The 15,860-nt window shown below is 34.9% G+C and overlaps 1 protein-coding gene across 1 annotated transcript; it reads left to right on the plus strand.

Annotated features, from left to right (window-relative positions):
• The first annotated feature begins 12,495 nt into the window (after positions 1–12,495).
• On the plus strand, positions 12,496–14,039 carry LOC311076697 (cerebellin-1-like). The gene is made up of 5 exons (XM_084105088.1): positions 12,496–12,701; positions 12,828–12,869; positions 13,102–13,164; positions 13,288–13,416; positions 13,496–14,039. The coding sequence occupies exons 1-5, from the start codon at positions 12,530–12,532 to the stop codon at positions 13,777–13,779; spliced, it is 690 nt and encodes a 229-aa protein (XP_083961214.1). The 5' UTR covers positions 12,496–12,529; the 3' UTR covers positions 13,780–14,039.
• The last annotated feature ends 1,821 nt before the right edge of the window (positions 14,040–15,860 follow it).

Raw genomic sequence — 15,860 nt, forward strand, 5'->3', positions numbered from 1 at the left:
ACATTAATTCTCTCTGTACCTCTATCCGCTGTTCTTTAGTGAAACTGACTTGCCTATGGCACTATCTATATTGCAGAAGGAGAAGAGAGTAAATATAATGTCTGTAAACTAGTCTGAGTCGCCTCTAGAGTTTCTATTCTGGGATCTGACTGCGTTCAAGTTCCATTTACACTCCGTCCCTGTGAGGAACAGTGTGTTAGGGCGCGAGCAGAAAAAAAGCAAAACACTAATTGAATTTTGCACAAACGCCCTGGTATAATGCCTGGATACCTGGGGAATAAAACTTAAATCACTCTGCCCTGAAGATAGACATATAAAATTAGGTCACAAAGTTAAAGATACATTTTAAACACAATACTAAATATGGGAACAATATTGAAGTTTGAGATTAAACTTCCAAGTCAACTCTAAAGTGTTACTCTTCAGCTCAGTACTGGAGTAAAATGTAAAATGCAAAATGTTGAATGGAGTACTTGTGTGAACACAATGCTATTATGATGGTGTGTGTGTGCTGGTATTCACTATATTACAGCGACCAAATATCCCCTAGTAATACCAGTAATTTTTTACTTTATGGGGACATTTGTTTGTTTCCCGTGAGGAAAACAGCTTATAAATCATAGAGTGTTTGTGTGTGTGTGTGTGTGTGTGATGGCTGTGCAGATGTCCCTTTCATTTAGAAATTATGGCATTTTACCACAGTATATTACCTATAGAATTTATTCACACATGTTGGGTTTTCATGTTTTATGGCATGATGATTTTTATACTGTACAAACTGAAAATTATATCCCCTAGATGTTTTCCTCAAGTGGACCAAAAAGTGTCCCCACAAGGACAAGGATTTTGGATATTGCCATCTTTTTGTGGGGACATTTTCTTACCAGGAACACACACACACACACACACACACACACACACACACACACACACAGGCTCTATGCCAACACAGAGCACAGCAAGCCAGGCTCTTTACAGTGGCACACGCTCAGCCTTTGTTCTCTGATACAAAGCTGGGGGAGAGAGAGAAAGGCATCCGGATTTTGTGAGAGAAGGGAAGTGTGTCCAGGAGGAGGATGCAGTTAGGAATACATTAGTAATTCAGCCTGTAGCTTTAATGTGACCATTATTGCAGCAAAACGCACCCTCTCTCATAGAAAAGGAGTTAAGATTCAGATCCTGCCTAAGATGACATCTATTTAACCCAAGAATAGCACTTTGTTTATGTGCAAAACAAGCCAGCGTCCACAAATGCTGGCTGATAAAGAAAGCACAGGAACACTGCCAAACATTTTAAATGAATATCTATGGAGGGACTATATATGTTATCTATCAATCCCCCTGTTTCACAGACAAGGCTTAAGCCTAGTCCCAGACTAATATACATGTTTGAACTGAAAGCAAATAGCACTGGCTTATCTTAAAATGTGTCAGTGCCATTTTTTTGTCTCAAAATGCACATCAGTACTGTTTTTTTTTTTTCTACGACACGTTTATAAAAGCTACTTAAATGCCCTAATTGAACTAAAGCCTAATTCTGTCTTAATCTAAACTCTGTCTGTGAAACCGGGTCAGTATCATCTATGTGTTTTTTGGACAAAATCTCCCCTAACTTGATTAAGAGTGTTTATGCACTGAAAATTACTACTACCACTACTACTATTATTACACTGACCTCTCGCAAGACTGAGATACGATCACAGCTAATGCTGCATCCGGCACTGCTGCTGTGCAGATCGCTTAATAGGGTCTGTAATCTGATAAAGACTCCAGTCTGGCTCATCAGGCCCATTCACCCCATCATGTCTGCCATCCAGATATCTTAGGGAGACCACAAACACAAACATGATGATTAGTGATCATGTGACTGCAAGGAGGCTGAAAGCTACTCTAATACTGTAATGAAAACAGATGGCATATCCCTATCCTCCTTTACCTGATGGCCTTCATCCATACTATACTATACTGTATATTCATATAGATTTTGTCCATTGTAAAAACAATATATAGTGCACATGCATATTACGTGTTTAGTCTATAGGTATGCGCGTTTGAATATGCGCAGGCGTGTAGTCTTTTTTTTACAAATTTACCTCAATAAATTACTTGTCTGGCCTAAAAAAATTATAATACAAAATTGTTTATCGCTTCCGAGTAACCATGTGAACCGGAAACTATTTTGACAACGTTTTATCTGTACAGAGGTAAAGGGAAGGAGAAGGGGGCCTTCAGAGGGGAGAGAGTTGACACTTCAGGGCTGCGTTGTCGTCGCGTCCAGGCGTAGGTCCTTCATCAGATCTAGAGTGTGTGTGCGTGTGTGTGTGTGTGTGTGTGTGTGTGTGTGTGTGTGTGTGTGTGTGAGAGAGAGTGTGTCCAGGCGCAGATCCTTCATCAGATCTGGAGTGTGTGTGCGTGTGTGTGTGTGTGTGTGTGTGTGTGTGTGAGAGAGAGAGAGTGTGTCCAGGCGCAGATCCTTCATCAGATCTGGAGTGTGTGTGTGTGTGTGTGTGTGTGTGTGTGTGTGTGTGTGTGTGTGTGTGTGTGTGTGTGTGTGTGTGTGTGTGTGTGTGTCTGTGTGTGTGTGTGTGTGTGTGTTTGTGTGTGTGTCCAGGCGCAGGTCCTTCATCAGATCTGGATATGGCCTGGATCCGGCGGACTACAGTAAACCTTGGGATAAACAGAGAGACTAATATTAGGGTAGACGCCATCCTTCTTATGATGTAACAAGTATATCAGGATTTATGGGGAGTGTTCCCAGTTCCGGCTGACCTAATCTATGCAGCCTAACATTGAATTATAGAAGTTTATAATGTGTTATGTGTATGCAAGGTCCCGCACAATGTTAGGACAAAATAACAATAAACAACATTATATTTCAACATATACAATAAAAAGTAAATCCCTATAGAACCACAGTCACAGGATTATGAATGTTTCAGAACAGACAGCAATAAATCCTCACAGAGTCACAGTGATCTAGCTCTTGATCATAAATAGGTTACACGATAAAACATTATCTTCCTCGATGAATTAGAGGAGAAATCTTCACCAAAATTATTAATATTTAAAAGCTTTTATGGAGCCATACACATAAAATTATTCTATTATGCATATCCCATGTGCTTAAAGCCATGACTTAAATAGCAATAGATTTATGCTTTGGCCTCATAACCTGGAAACAGGACAAGCAATGTTCCCGCCCTGCTTTACAAATCACAATCAAATTTGAAGCAAGCACTCCCTCTCCCCTTTTCTCTCACAGCTCACTTTCTATGGATGTTCTACACTGACATAATTCCCCTACTGACACACTTTCAGGCAAAACTCCCCCACTGCATTTCTCTGATGGTCTCTTCCACATGACATCGGCACTTTCTTACAGTATAGGTCCTATACCCCATCTAGTGGGCATATTCCCCAGATTCAAGAATGAGGCTCCACGTGAAGCGCAAATACATTGAAAAAAAAATGCTGCCTTAAATTTAAGTACAATCAACTTGGATGTTTAATTCATTTCAACTTAAATTACATTAAACTGAGTTAAAATCTTTTAAACGTATAAATAAGTTGAAAATAGCCTATATCTTACAATTAAGATAATTTAATTGTGTTTCAAGTCGAGGAATCTAGCCTTAAGTATTTGTATAAACCAAAAGTAAACAAAGATGGAAAAAAAAAATCGTGTTAAACAGCACCCACCATGTGTCTACTTAACTTCTGAAAGGAGGGGAAATAATATCTGATATCTGAACCGGTTAGATGCTTTAAACCTGACTGATTCCGTTTTAACTTCAAGCAACAAGAGCACCATCTGGCTAAAATCGTGAACATCTTCATTTACAGTGACACAGCTCCTGGTGCAAATTTTCCCAGCAATAGTGACTACTACAGGACACACCGCATTACTACAGCAAACCTAGTAACACACATGCGCGCGCACGCACACACACACACACACACACACTATAATAATCGCTTAAAACGCTTCACAAAACAACACTAACCTCTACTGGTCAAGACAGGAAACTACACCTAAATGGTCTATAATGTTAAACGCTTTAAAACCAACAACAACACAGGTTAGTCAACAGCACTTATCTTTCTCCTTCTCTTTTCTGCTTTCTCAACTGGCTAGTAATCATGAGGAGGAAGGAAAAACTCTGACTCATCAACCGGGAAAAAGTTCACCCCAGGATTTTCATATATTACAAAACATCCTGAACAATGAGAAAATAAAAAACTAAGGAAACATTCTTTGGGTTAAATTATAAGCAACTTGAATTCATTATACAAAGTCAGGTTGCATGCCATTTTTTGTTTATGAAAGTGTGGGAGACTAGAAGTCATAACTCTCACACAGGAATGTGGGGTATGACGGCTTGATTAGAAACAGATGTGCTCAGTCACTCAGAAAAACACTCACAGGGCTTTAGAGCTGGCAGAAACAAGTGGACTGCAGTAGCAGAAAGGCTGTGTAGTTTGTGCGCAAAAATGTTATTAAACATACACAAACATGCATGCATTAGTTAATATCTTAATATAAAATAAGGTAGCCTCAAAAAGTATTTCAAGACTCACAGAAAGTATAAATGCCAATGCCATTTTTTTTTTCATGTCAAGAAAAAGTTCATAAAAAAGTTGTTTAAAATATTATTACTTATATTATTATTAATGCTATTAATGTTTTAATGTGATAAACTTTCACCTGCATGAACTTGAGCATAACAGGCTTTTTATTAGAATAAATAAATAAGAATTTTTCTATGAGAAAAATGAATATGGAAGCAAAGAGAGATAATAAGGACATGCAGTATTACATAAAGGACATTGCAGTGTCTCAGCAGAGAAACATGAGACCCTCTTGTTCTTCACGCTCAGACAAAGCTCTCAGAGTCCCAGATTACCAGTGTAGTCCCACATCTCCAGCAGAATAAGTGGATTAGATGATTTCATGCTTTTTTCTCCCCCTTTCCTGCTCTCTCCTCTCACACACAATCAGTCTTTGCCAGTTTGAATTGCAACTTGCTCTAAGAAGCTTTGAGATATGTGGTTTCTCTCTTTTGGGCCTAAGCCGATAAACTAAACAAGTACCCTTCACCTCGTACACAAAACACTTCCATCAATCCCAGTATGGTTGTCCTAATCTTGCTCCCATCCTCCCACATCCCACATGGCAGTGGCCTACACTGATAAGAGGGTTTACAGTCTCTAAACAGCAGGACTCTTTTTCCAAGGTCTTTACTGAAAAACAGGAGACACAAGACAAACACACACCTTTATCAGCCATAGACATACTATGATGTTGGAGTGCCCCCAACTGTCCTTACAATAAAACTGCAAATGAATGAAAGAGCAGATTGTGGTGTACTCTCAGATATTACTCCCATTTTTAAAACTATTTATTTCAAGCCAAACAATGCTATTAGTCATATAAAAGGTCAAATTTTTACACAGTAAAATGTTTTACACAGAACATACGATAATGAACAAAATCACGTATAGGCCTAAACCTCTTCTAACACACCTGGGCGCAACATTGTGAATGCAAATACTGTCTTTTATTTGCAAATTTGCAAAATATGTGACCCTGAATGCAAACACTTATTCGAAGCCTGATGGATAACAAATGGAGGCTGCTTTACATGGTTAGGTTTTGTTTAGTCCAACTCACAACACTAGATGTAAGTACTAGCCACATCCATATTTTGAATATTTTTTAAAGGTATAGTTCACAAAAAAAAATAAAGATACACAAAAGAAGATATTTTGTTGCCTTTGGCTTGCTCAGTTGGGGATATTTTGGGGATATTTAATTTTATTCTATCAATCAATAAATTCCACTAGAAACAAACTTTGTTGTATTATTTTATTTTAATACTGTGAAGCTGCTTTGATACAATCTGTATTGTGAAAAGCGCTATACAAATATACTTGATTTGATTTGATTTTGATTTGATATTTTGAAGAACGTTGGAGACCCAAATAACATAGTATGGATAACAAAACAAAAAAAAAAATATCCCAAAATATCTCCTTTGTATTCCACAGAAGAAAGACTAAGTCATGTTTTGGAACAGCATTGGGAGGAAATGATTTTTCCTTCGTCCTCACGATGACGAAGTATCCATTTAAGACATGTGGCGAGGCCTACACATGGCTTGTTTACCAAAAGCAAAACGCTACTTTGCATAAGAGTACAAAAGACCAGCACTTTTTATTCTATTCCAGTAGTTTCCTTTTGACAATCCACCCACACTCACCCAGACACAATCTGACAGCTGTTCCAGGAATAACCTGACACTACAGGGGTCAAACAAGCAGCTGCATCCATTGGCATTCTTACTAAGGGGGACCCCATCACTCTATCTCTTTTTCTCTCTCTCTCACACACACACACACACACAGAGAGAGAGAGAGAGAGAGAGAGAGAGAGAGAGAGAGAGAATGAATGAATGGGAGACCACTGGAATGCATGTCCTGTGAGGAACAAGACAGCAATTATTTTTAAAAATAAAATGCAATGCTTATGATTATCATGCTCTGTAATCTCTCTCTCTCTCTCTCTCTCTCTCTCTCTCTCTCTCTCTCTCTCTGTAAGGTCTATGGACAGAATGAGGTCATAGGCAATGGGTTTTCTCTCTCATTTACCCACATAAAAAAAAAGAAAAAAAAAAAAAAAATATATATATATATATATATATACTGTATAAGAAAAAGAGACTTTGCATATTAAATTATTTCTGAGGGATTGTGTGACTGTAAACTGGAGTAATGGCTGCTAAAAAAAAATCTGTTTTTCCATCACAGAAATAAATTAGGCTACATTTAAAAAAAATATTCAAATATAAATCCGTTATTTTAAATTGTAATAATATTTCACAATATTACTGTTTACTGTACTGTTTTTCGATTAAACAAAGGCAGCCTTGGTGAGCATAAGAGACTTCTTTCAAAAATCTTTCCGACCCCAAACTTTAATAATAATATTATCATTGTTATAATGTTTCTTTCTTTTTTTTCGTTTCAAGAAAATCAGACTTGGTAGTTTTTTCTTTTTTTTTTTTTGATATAACAGAAAGACATATGGGCTCTTTTTCTGTTTTTGATACACACACACAAAACAGTTGAAAGAGAGAATGAGACAGATGGCTGAATTTATTAATCCACAAGTGCCTTGGTAGTCAACATGTCTGTCCCTTTTAGAGCCCCCCTTAAACCTCCCTTCTTTCATTCTTCCAAGCCAAATATGTGTCAGTGTGCCTGTTAGTGAGTGACTAAGCATGATTCAAATGGGGGGAGGGGTTGTACAGAATAATGAATGATTTAGAATAAAATATTTCTCACTTGATGCAAGTACTGTGGTATATTATTAACATGGAGGATAAGAGTTTTAAGTTATAAAACATCTGTGGAATTGATGGGGGATGAGACACAAACAGAACCTCATCCATAGCTCAATAGCTCCCCCTACTGACTGCTAAAAAGGTGGAGGGAAAAGACAAACAGAAGAAAAATCCCAAACTAATTGAATTTCAACACTCAGTGGTATAAACTAGAACCACATGATAATTCCAGACATCAGCAGACTCTATAATAATCATCACATGTACACTCAAAACAAGAAAAGAATGTAAAGCAGTGTATGTACACAAAAGCTTTGCTCACAGGACAGTTTTTCACTTTTGTCTTTCTCAAGGACACGTAACAGCAGATAACATGGACGTTCCATTTGTATGATGACACGAAAGTGCCACATTTTCTTGTTACATTCACTTCTGTGTTTTCATCCACACAGAGTTAATGTGTAACATTATTAGTTCTGTCTCTTCTCAAGTTTCTCTCTGACTCTTTTCTTCCCTTAAAAGGTATTGAGCAGTGGACTTACTCTGAATGCCAAAAGTGAGGGGGTGGGACTGACCTAGAATTTCAACATAATGTGAAGAAAACCTGATCCATCTTGTGTTAACTCCCCAATAACCAAACTTTCTCTCTTTAATAAATAAATAAAATAAAAGAAGATAGATAGATAGATAGATAGATAGATAGACAGATAGATAGATAGATAGATAGATAGATAGATAGATAGATAGATAGATAGATAGATAGATAGATAGATAGATAGATAGATAGAGTTTATCGTTTGTCATGTTGTTCTGTCGTTGTTGTGGTTAGAAAAACCTCTGTTTTCCATGAGTCAAAAGTGTTTGCATTGTGTCTCTTTAAACTTTAAACCTCAAACAATACCTTTACGCTTGGCGCGAGAACAGCATGCGTGTTTATTCTCTTTTGCCTCAAAGTTACTTGTTTCCCGGGAGATTGAATAAAGGGGAAAAAGGAGGGAGGGGGGCGATGGATGAATGGGATCCGTTCATCCTGTTAGCTGCAGAAAAGCAGGAAGAGAATAAACTCGGGGCTGGCAGCTGGAGCGCAGGAAATGTCGGGCCTGTGGCAGATGGTCGGGTGGGCCTGGAGAAGGGGGAGGAAATGGGAGGATGTCTGACGGGAAGCGGGAGGGTCTAACCAGGGAAGATCCGCCCAGGAGGAGGGGTTTCAGAGTGGCTCACTTGCGCACATCTGCTGTTTGAGTTGTGCAACTACAAGTGGATATTTTATTTTGAATAGAATTTTAGTTTTTTGTGTTAAAAACAGCGCAAAATATAAATTAAGTTAATGAAATATTCACACACAAAAATGCAACCCCGTCTGACACATGTATTTATTTATTCCAATATATTTATGTTCCATTCCTATATAAAATATTTCAATAATAACTACTAGCCTTCCCAAATGACTTTGCTCTTTATATCGATACAACTTTGATATAATCACATTATTCTTCTTCTCCTCCTCCTAATAATAATAATAATAATAAATAAAATTATTTTATCATTTTTCATTCACAACAACATGAAGAATATCTTAAACCCAACATCTTTAAAACATGGTACTAAAGTCTGTAATATTACAATTACAAATATCAAGCACAAAGTTTTCCAAACTTTTCACAAGATTAGACAGCCATACTGAATATGGAGTATCCGATCATTTTCTATGACCGATATCCTAAAATCCTGGATACAAATTTGGGTTACACTTTATTTTAAGGTGTCATTGTTACAGTGTAATTATATATTTAAGTACTGAGTAATGTTAAGCAAATACATGTACTTACTATAGGGTTAGGGTAGGACTAGGGTTTGGTTGAGGGTTTTTAGTTGCATGTAGTTATGCATAATTTACTGTTATTACTATAGTAAGTACATGTAACATATGTAACAAGGAAAATAAAGTGTTACCCAAATTTGTATTTTAGATGCCGCCCTAATATGCTGTCAATTTTTTTTCTATAAATTTAACTTAAATGTTTGTTTCAGTAATTATTTACATATATAATCACATCTGTGAAACCAAATATTTCTTTATAAAAAAAGGGCATTGCTACTTTGTGATTTAACAGAAGGTTAAAGCTTCAATAATATCTGCCAGGTTTTTTTTTTTTTAAGTTTATTTATTTAAACTATAAATGCTATTATTTGTACAGAGATTTTTTTTTTTTTACATTTTCAATCCCTCCCCACCCAACCCAGAACAACCTGCCTTGGATGATGTTAATTAAACAATAATAGTACAAAAGATGATGACAATAATAATAATAATAATAATAATAATAATAATAATAATAGATATAATATTAAAATAAAATAACAAAGATATAAAAATATGCAACAGTTAAACAATGGTAATGTTTATATTAACAAAAATAAAATAAATAATAAAATAAATAAAATAAAATAAAATAAAAAGAGAGGGGAAGAGTAACAGCTGCCAGTTTGGTTAGGAACACATCAAAAGAATTTCATTGGAAATCCAGAGGTTGTGGAATTATTATTTGTCTTTCCCCTCAGAACCTGTTTAAGCTTACAATCACCTCTTCTCTCTCTCTCTCTCTCTCTCTCTCTCTGCTGTCTGTCTGTCTGGATGCTGCAAGTGGTTAAAGTAGAAAGAATATGAAGAAGTTATTTTTTAATTTTAAAAAAGGTAAACAAACAAAAAAGCAGCCCTTTCCATTCTAGAGAAATAAACCTGAGCTCTTGGGCCCATGAAGAACAGGTTTTTGCACAATAATGTGTAATTGGCTGATAAAATGGGACACATAATGAAGAAACATAAAGAGTTAGAGTATTTTGCTGCAGTCCAGTCCTGGCAACACTCTCTGCATTTTAAAGAGCTGTGCTTGAGTCTCACGGGCATCAGGCAGGCAAAAAAGTGCACTTGACTGCAGCACTATGATGACACTGGCACAGCATTAGGCGAACTCTTTTTATTTACATTTGACAGAACTGAAAATAGCCAAACAGGCAAGGGTGGCCAAGAGCTATTCCCGTTTTCATGAAATGGCCTGCAACTAAAACCTCTCTGCAGACTTAGTGTTTTAATGACTTTGGAGCTTAAAGGGATAGTTCACCCAAAAATTTAAATTATGTCATCAATTACTCACCCTCATGTCGTTTCATACCAGTAAGTCTTTCGATCATCTTCGGAACACAAATTAAGATCTTTTTGATGAAATCTGAGAGCTTTTTGTCCCTCAGTTGACAGCTACGCAACTTCCACTTGTAAAAAGATGGTACAACTAATCCATATGAGTTGGTTTAGTCCACATTTTCTGAAGAGACTCAATCGCTTTATATGAACAGATTTAATTTAGGCTTTTATTCACATATAAACATTGATCAGTGAACCTGCTTGACGTGCGAGAACAAATATTGGTTCTTGCTGAAGCTCAAACGTGCTGCGTAAAATGAGAATAAACCTCATTGGCTCTTGCACGTTAAGCGAACATGCTTGTGCTTCCATTTACCACAACTGAATGGATGTAAGTTGATGAATGCTTGTATGTGTGAATAAAAGACTAAATTCAATCTGTTCATCATATAAAGCGATCGTGTCTCTTCAGAAAATTTGTACTAAACCGCTCAATATGGATTAGTTTTACGATCTATTTATGAACGCTTTGAAGCTTCAAAGTGGTAGTTGCATAGCTGTCAATGGAGAGATATAAAAAACACAGATTTGATTAAAAAGATCATTTGTGTTCCGAAGATGAACGAAAGTCTTACGAATTTTGGAACGACATGAAGGTGAGTAAAAATGACAGAATTTATTTTTTTGAGTGAACTATCCCTTTAATCTTACTGAGGTACTTTAACCCTGAAATATAAATGAAAATGTCTTTCTTTCTTTCTTTCTTTCTTTCTTTATTAAAAGTATTTATTTCACATGAAGTGTTGAACTAAATGTTTTAAATTAATATTTTATATTAAGGTATTTTTAATATAATTTAAAATATAATAATAATATTATATTTTAAAAGACAGTTTGCATTAAGGCATCTAGTTTACATTCCAAGTCAATATAGTTGTCATTTAACCCAATTAATTTTCATTAAAAAAAAAAAAAATAAATAAATGTGTTGAATCCCTACATGTGTGTAGTAACACAAGTGTAAATCAAACAAATAATATCCATAAGTAAATACAAGATAAGTGTTAAGAGCATCTGATACATCATCTTCTGCCAATCCCAAGCTCCAAGAGTGACAGACTGACTGTCATTTGTAGTAAAAGGGCGACATCTAGTGACATTAAACCAGATTGTTTCTGCTCACTGCAGGGTCGTGTTAATTTTATTTTCATTTTATAATGACTGTGATTCATTTCTATATCTCTGCTTCTTATGTTACACTATATCATTGTTTTACTTAAAATAATTTCATAATGTATTTGAATTTATCCAGACAGAAACTCAAGAAACAAACAGAACTTCTAGAGTCTAGACTTACAAATTCTGTATTTGTATTGACACAGATGAGAAACGTGTCAATAACATTCAGAAAGCAAAAAAAAAAGAAAGCAAAAAAAGCACAAAAAAATGTATATATGTATATATAAAATTATTTTAAAAAATAATATATATATTATATTATATTTATATTTATATTATATTAAATATATGATATAATATATATTTATATTATATTATATTTTCACTCTGCTGTTCTGAGGTGCCAAAATTACAGCAAAACTTCTGGAAATAAATTGGGTTGTGAGAGTAATGAGCTGGAGAGGGATATGCTTTCAATTTTACTATGCATAGTAAGCATACCTAATACATTTCAATTTCAATTTCAATTTCAATTTCAATTTCAATTTTGAAAAAGCCATTTTTTTATGAAATTTAAATAGGAAGGAAACAAAAAGGAAAAGAGAAATATTATATTTATTTAGATTTTTCTTTTTGTCGATTTAGAGAAATTATTCTATATGCTTTTTAGCCATGCAGTTACAAACTCAAAAGCCCTTTTGAGAAACAGAAACAGAACTTTACCCTTCCTGTTACTTTCTGCAATTTAATTGGATGCGAAATATCTGTGTCAATAATAAACTGTAATGATTAACTACCTCAAAGTCCAAAAGCTATATATGTGTTATTTTCATAAACCCAAGAGTTTCTGTCTCTGACTACCAGGATGAAGGTGAGTATTGCTCTGCTGATGCTGTGCTGTCTGTCACTCACTGATGGACAAACTGATGTGGAAGAAGAAAACTGCCAGCCAAACATCTGGAATGAGGTGAGAGATGTAAGAGACATGATGGTGGAGCTCAGAGTCAAGTTGGATATGGTGATGAACGACAATTCAAGTTAGTAGTGGTTGCTTTTTCTGTCATCCTTTAAATACTTATCTTTAAAATAACGGATTCAAAAAACACTATACAAAGCAACATTAAATAAGTCATTTAAATAAATAGACTCATACTGTTTTATAGAAATGGCAGAACAAATACTGGAGCTGAAGAAAGAGAATGCAGGTACTCAAAAGTGTATTTAGATGCTGCCCAGTTTTCAAAATGGAATCAAACAAAATCTGTGAAAATTACAATTAAAATGCCTTATTAAGAAGCTTGATATGTTCCGATGTGGGAGGAAAAAATAATGCAGAGCTTTATTTCACGTAGGAAATGCATCCTATGCTCCTTTAAATAATATTAAATATATATATTTTCAGCTATTATATAGAATTAATGATTTGACAAATTTTAGGGCTGAATGAGCACATGAAGGTCAGTGAAACCCAGCTGGAAGAATTAAAGAGAGAAAATGCAGGTAATAAAATGTTCCTTTTTTATTTAAACATTTAATGTATTTACAGTCAGCATTTAATGCATAGTAAATAGAACTCTGAACATGTGTTTTTAATTTGGGTTTGAAATAATTTTCTGTTCACAGAACAACCTAAAGTGGCATTTTCAGCTGACTTGGGGATCCGTGGCCATTTAGGTCCCCAGTCTACTGAGATCACATTGGCATTCAACAACGTCTTCACAAATATTGGTAACAACTACAACCCAACAACAGGTACTTTAAGCTATAGCCAATGTCTTTCCTTTTTATCAGACCCATTTTACATTTGATCTGACGGTTTTGTCAATGGCAGGTCTCTTCAAGGCACCAGTTAAAGGAGTCTACTACTTCAGATTCACTATATGTGGTAATCGAATCAACCAGTCAGCGGGTGCATTTTTATATAAAAATGGGCAGAAAATTGTGTCAGTGGGTCAATATCTTCAACACATTCAGCACCAATATGCATCAAATGGAGCTGTCCTGCAGCTGGAAGTGGGTGATGAAGTTTGCATGAAGCTCCTCCCAGGTTACGCCATCTATGACAGTCCAGATAACCTCAGCACTTTCAGTGGATTCCTCATTTACCCATTATAGTGATCGACCACTGAACACTGACAAAACATGGACGCTTTTATTGATCTTCTGGATGTTCATTCTCTAACAAAATACAAATTCACTTATCTGTGCTCTTACTACTTTACTTTTGAATTAAATAACTACAATCTTCATAACTGATTGCTCTCAGAAAATTCACAATTATACTCATGCTGTAATCTGATACTGTACCATGAAAAAGTCAGTAACTATAATGATTTTGCATGCTTTTGTTTGCATTAACTAAATTTTACATGACTAAAAACCTCTGTATCTGCTTAAAAATATAATAATAATAATAATAATAATTTAATGTTATTATTATACTCTTTATAAATATATCAATATGATTTGTATTATTAAATAACAGTATTGTGTTGTACAACTGAAGCTAAAACAGTAAATAAATCATGTAATGTTTTAGTGCAAATAATAATATAGTATAATACTGCAGTGCACAAATACAACACAAAAAAAGTTGTTAATAATAAATGGAATGATTGTTGTGCTCCAGTTGCTTCTGAGTTGCTGTCAGGTTATATGAGAATGTGCTGTCTATGATTACTTATGCTTGCAGTTGAACACATAGCCTAAGTGTTTGTTTTATTATTAATACCACAACAGTAAATAAGTGTGTCTTATAGAAATTTTATAATATATATAATCTAATAAAATGGTCTCTTCATTTTAAATGGACAGCATATTGAATCATATCCGGCAAACTTGAAAAATCAATGTCAATGTTTTTTCAACTGCTTACACACATTTTCAAAACTTTGCCTCTTTTTTTTTTTCAAAACTTTACACACAAATCCAAGAGTTGCACACACAAAATGCAAAATGCCTCACATCTCATGGTAAATGAAGCACTGCATTCAAAATATCACGAACACATCTCAAAAGCAAACATTTGTCTTACGTTGCAAACACCTTTGCCATAATATCTTTTTGGATACTGTATATCATATACACACAGTTATTCAAAACCTAAAGCTCTTCTTTCTTGAGCTCCTATGTACATTTCTGTACAAGATTTTAAGTAATTGGCAGAGAGATGTTGAAAAATTCACAGTAAACACAAAAGCAAGTTTGAACCCAAACTTTGAACCCATTTGTGGTTGTGAAAACAGTATTACACAGTCGGAAAAACCTACAACTTGACCTTCGGCCTAAAGCCATGATTGGTTGGTGTTGCAGTAAGTAAAGCAATGAGTGGTTGCACATGTGATGAGTTAGTGTGAGGCACTGATGAATTATTGTGGCAATTTGACAGGTTGTGTTTGAAAAAAAGGAAAACAAGATACTTCCTGTTAGATGTTTGTATGCTACACAGAGAATTGTGTGTTTGCAAAAAGTGTTTTATGAAATTGAAAACTGAGTCGAAGGCAGAGAACTAGTGTATGGTTTTGCAGATTTGGTGTGTGGTTCTGGTGTTTGAGTGTCAGGTTTCAGAAATTGTGTGACTAAGTAAGGATTCTGTGTGTAAGCAGCAATCTGTAACAACTCTTTTAAAAAAATCCATCAGTTCCCGCACTGTTTCTCATTCGCATTAAAGTGTCAAACACTGCTTTGCGCGGCTATATATACAGACCTCGATATACATAAAAAAGCAAATTATATAATTTCAAATGATAGGCTATTATTTGAGTATCTGTTTTGAGCTTTCTTTTGATCCACTGTGGCCCCAGAGCTCCTTGTCATGAACTTGGGCCAAACAACTGTCATCTGTCATCTCTCACACTTCAAAATGAATACAATTAATGAACAGATCCAAGTTATTTATAAACTATATATCAGACACTGTTAATGTGTTCACAGATGAGAAATGTGTCAATAACATTCAGAAAGCAAAAAAAAAAGAAAGCAAAAAAAGCACAAAAAATGTATATATGTATATATATATATATATATATACAATTATTTAAAAAATAATATATATATTATATTATATTTATATTATATTAAATATATGATATAATATATATTTATATTATATTATATTTTCACTCTGCTGTTCTGAGGTGCCAAAATTACAGCAAAACTTCTGGAAATAAATTGGGTTGTGAGAGTAATGAGCTGGA

Source organism: Abramis brama (genome assembly GCF_963993115.1).
Source record: "Abramis brama genome assembly, chromosome: 25".
Taxonomy (NCBI): domain Eukaryota; kingdom Metazoa; phylum Chordata; class Actinopteri; order Cypriniformes; family Leuciscidae; genus Abramis; species Abramis brama.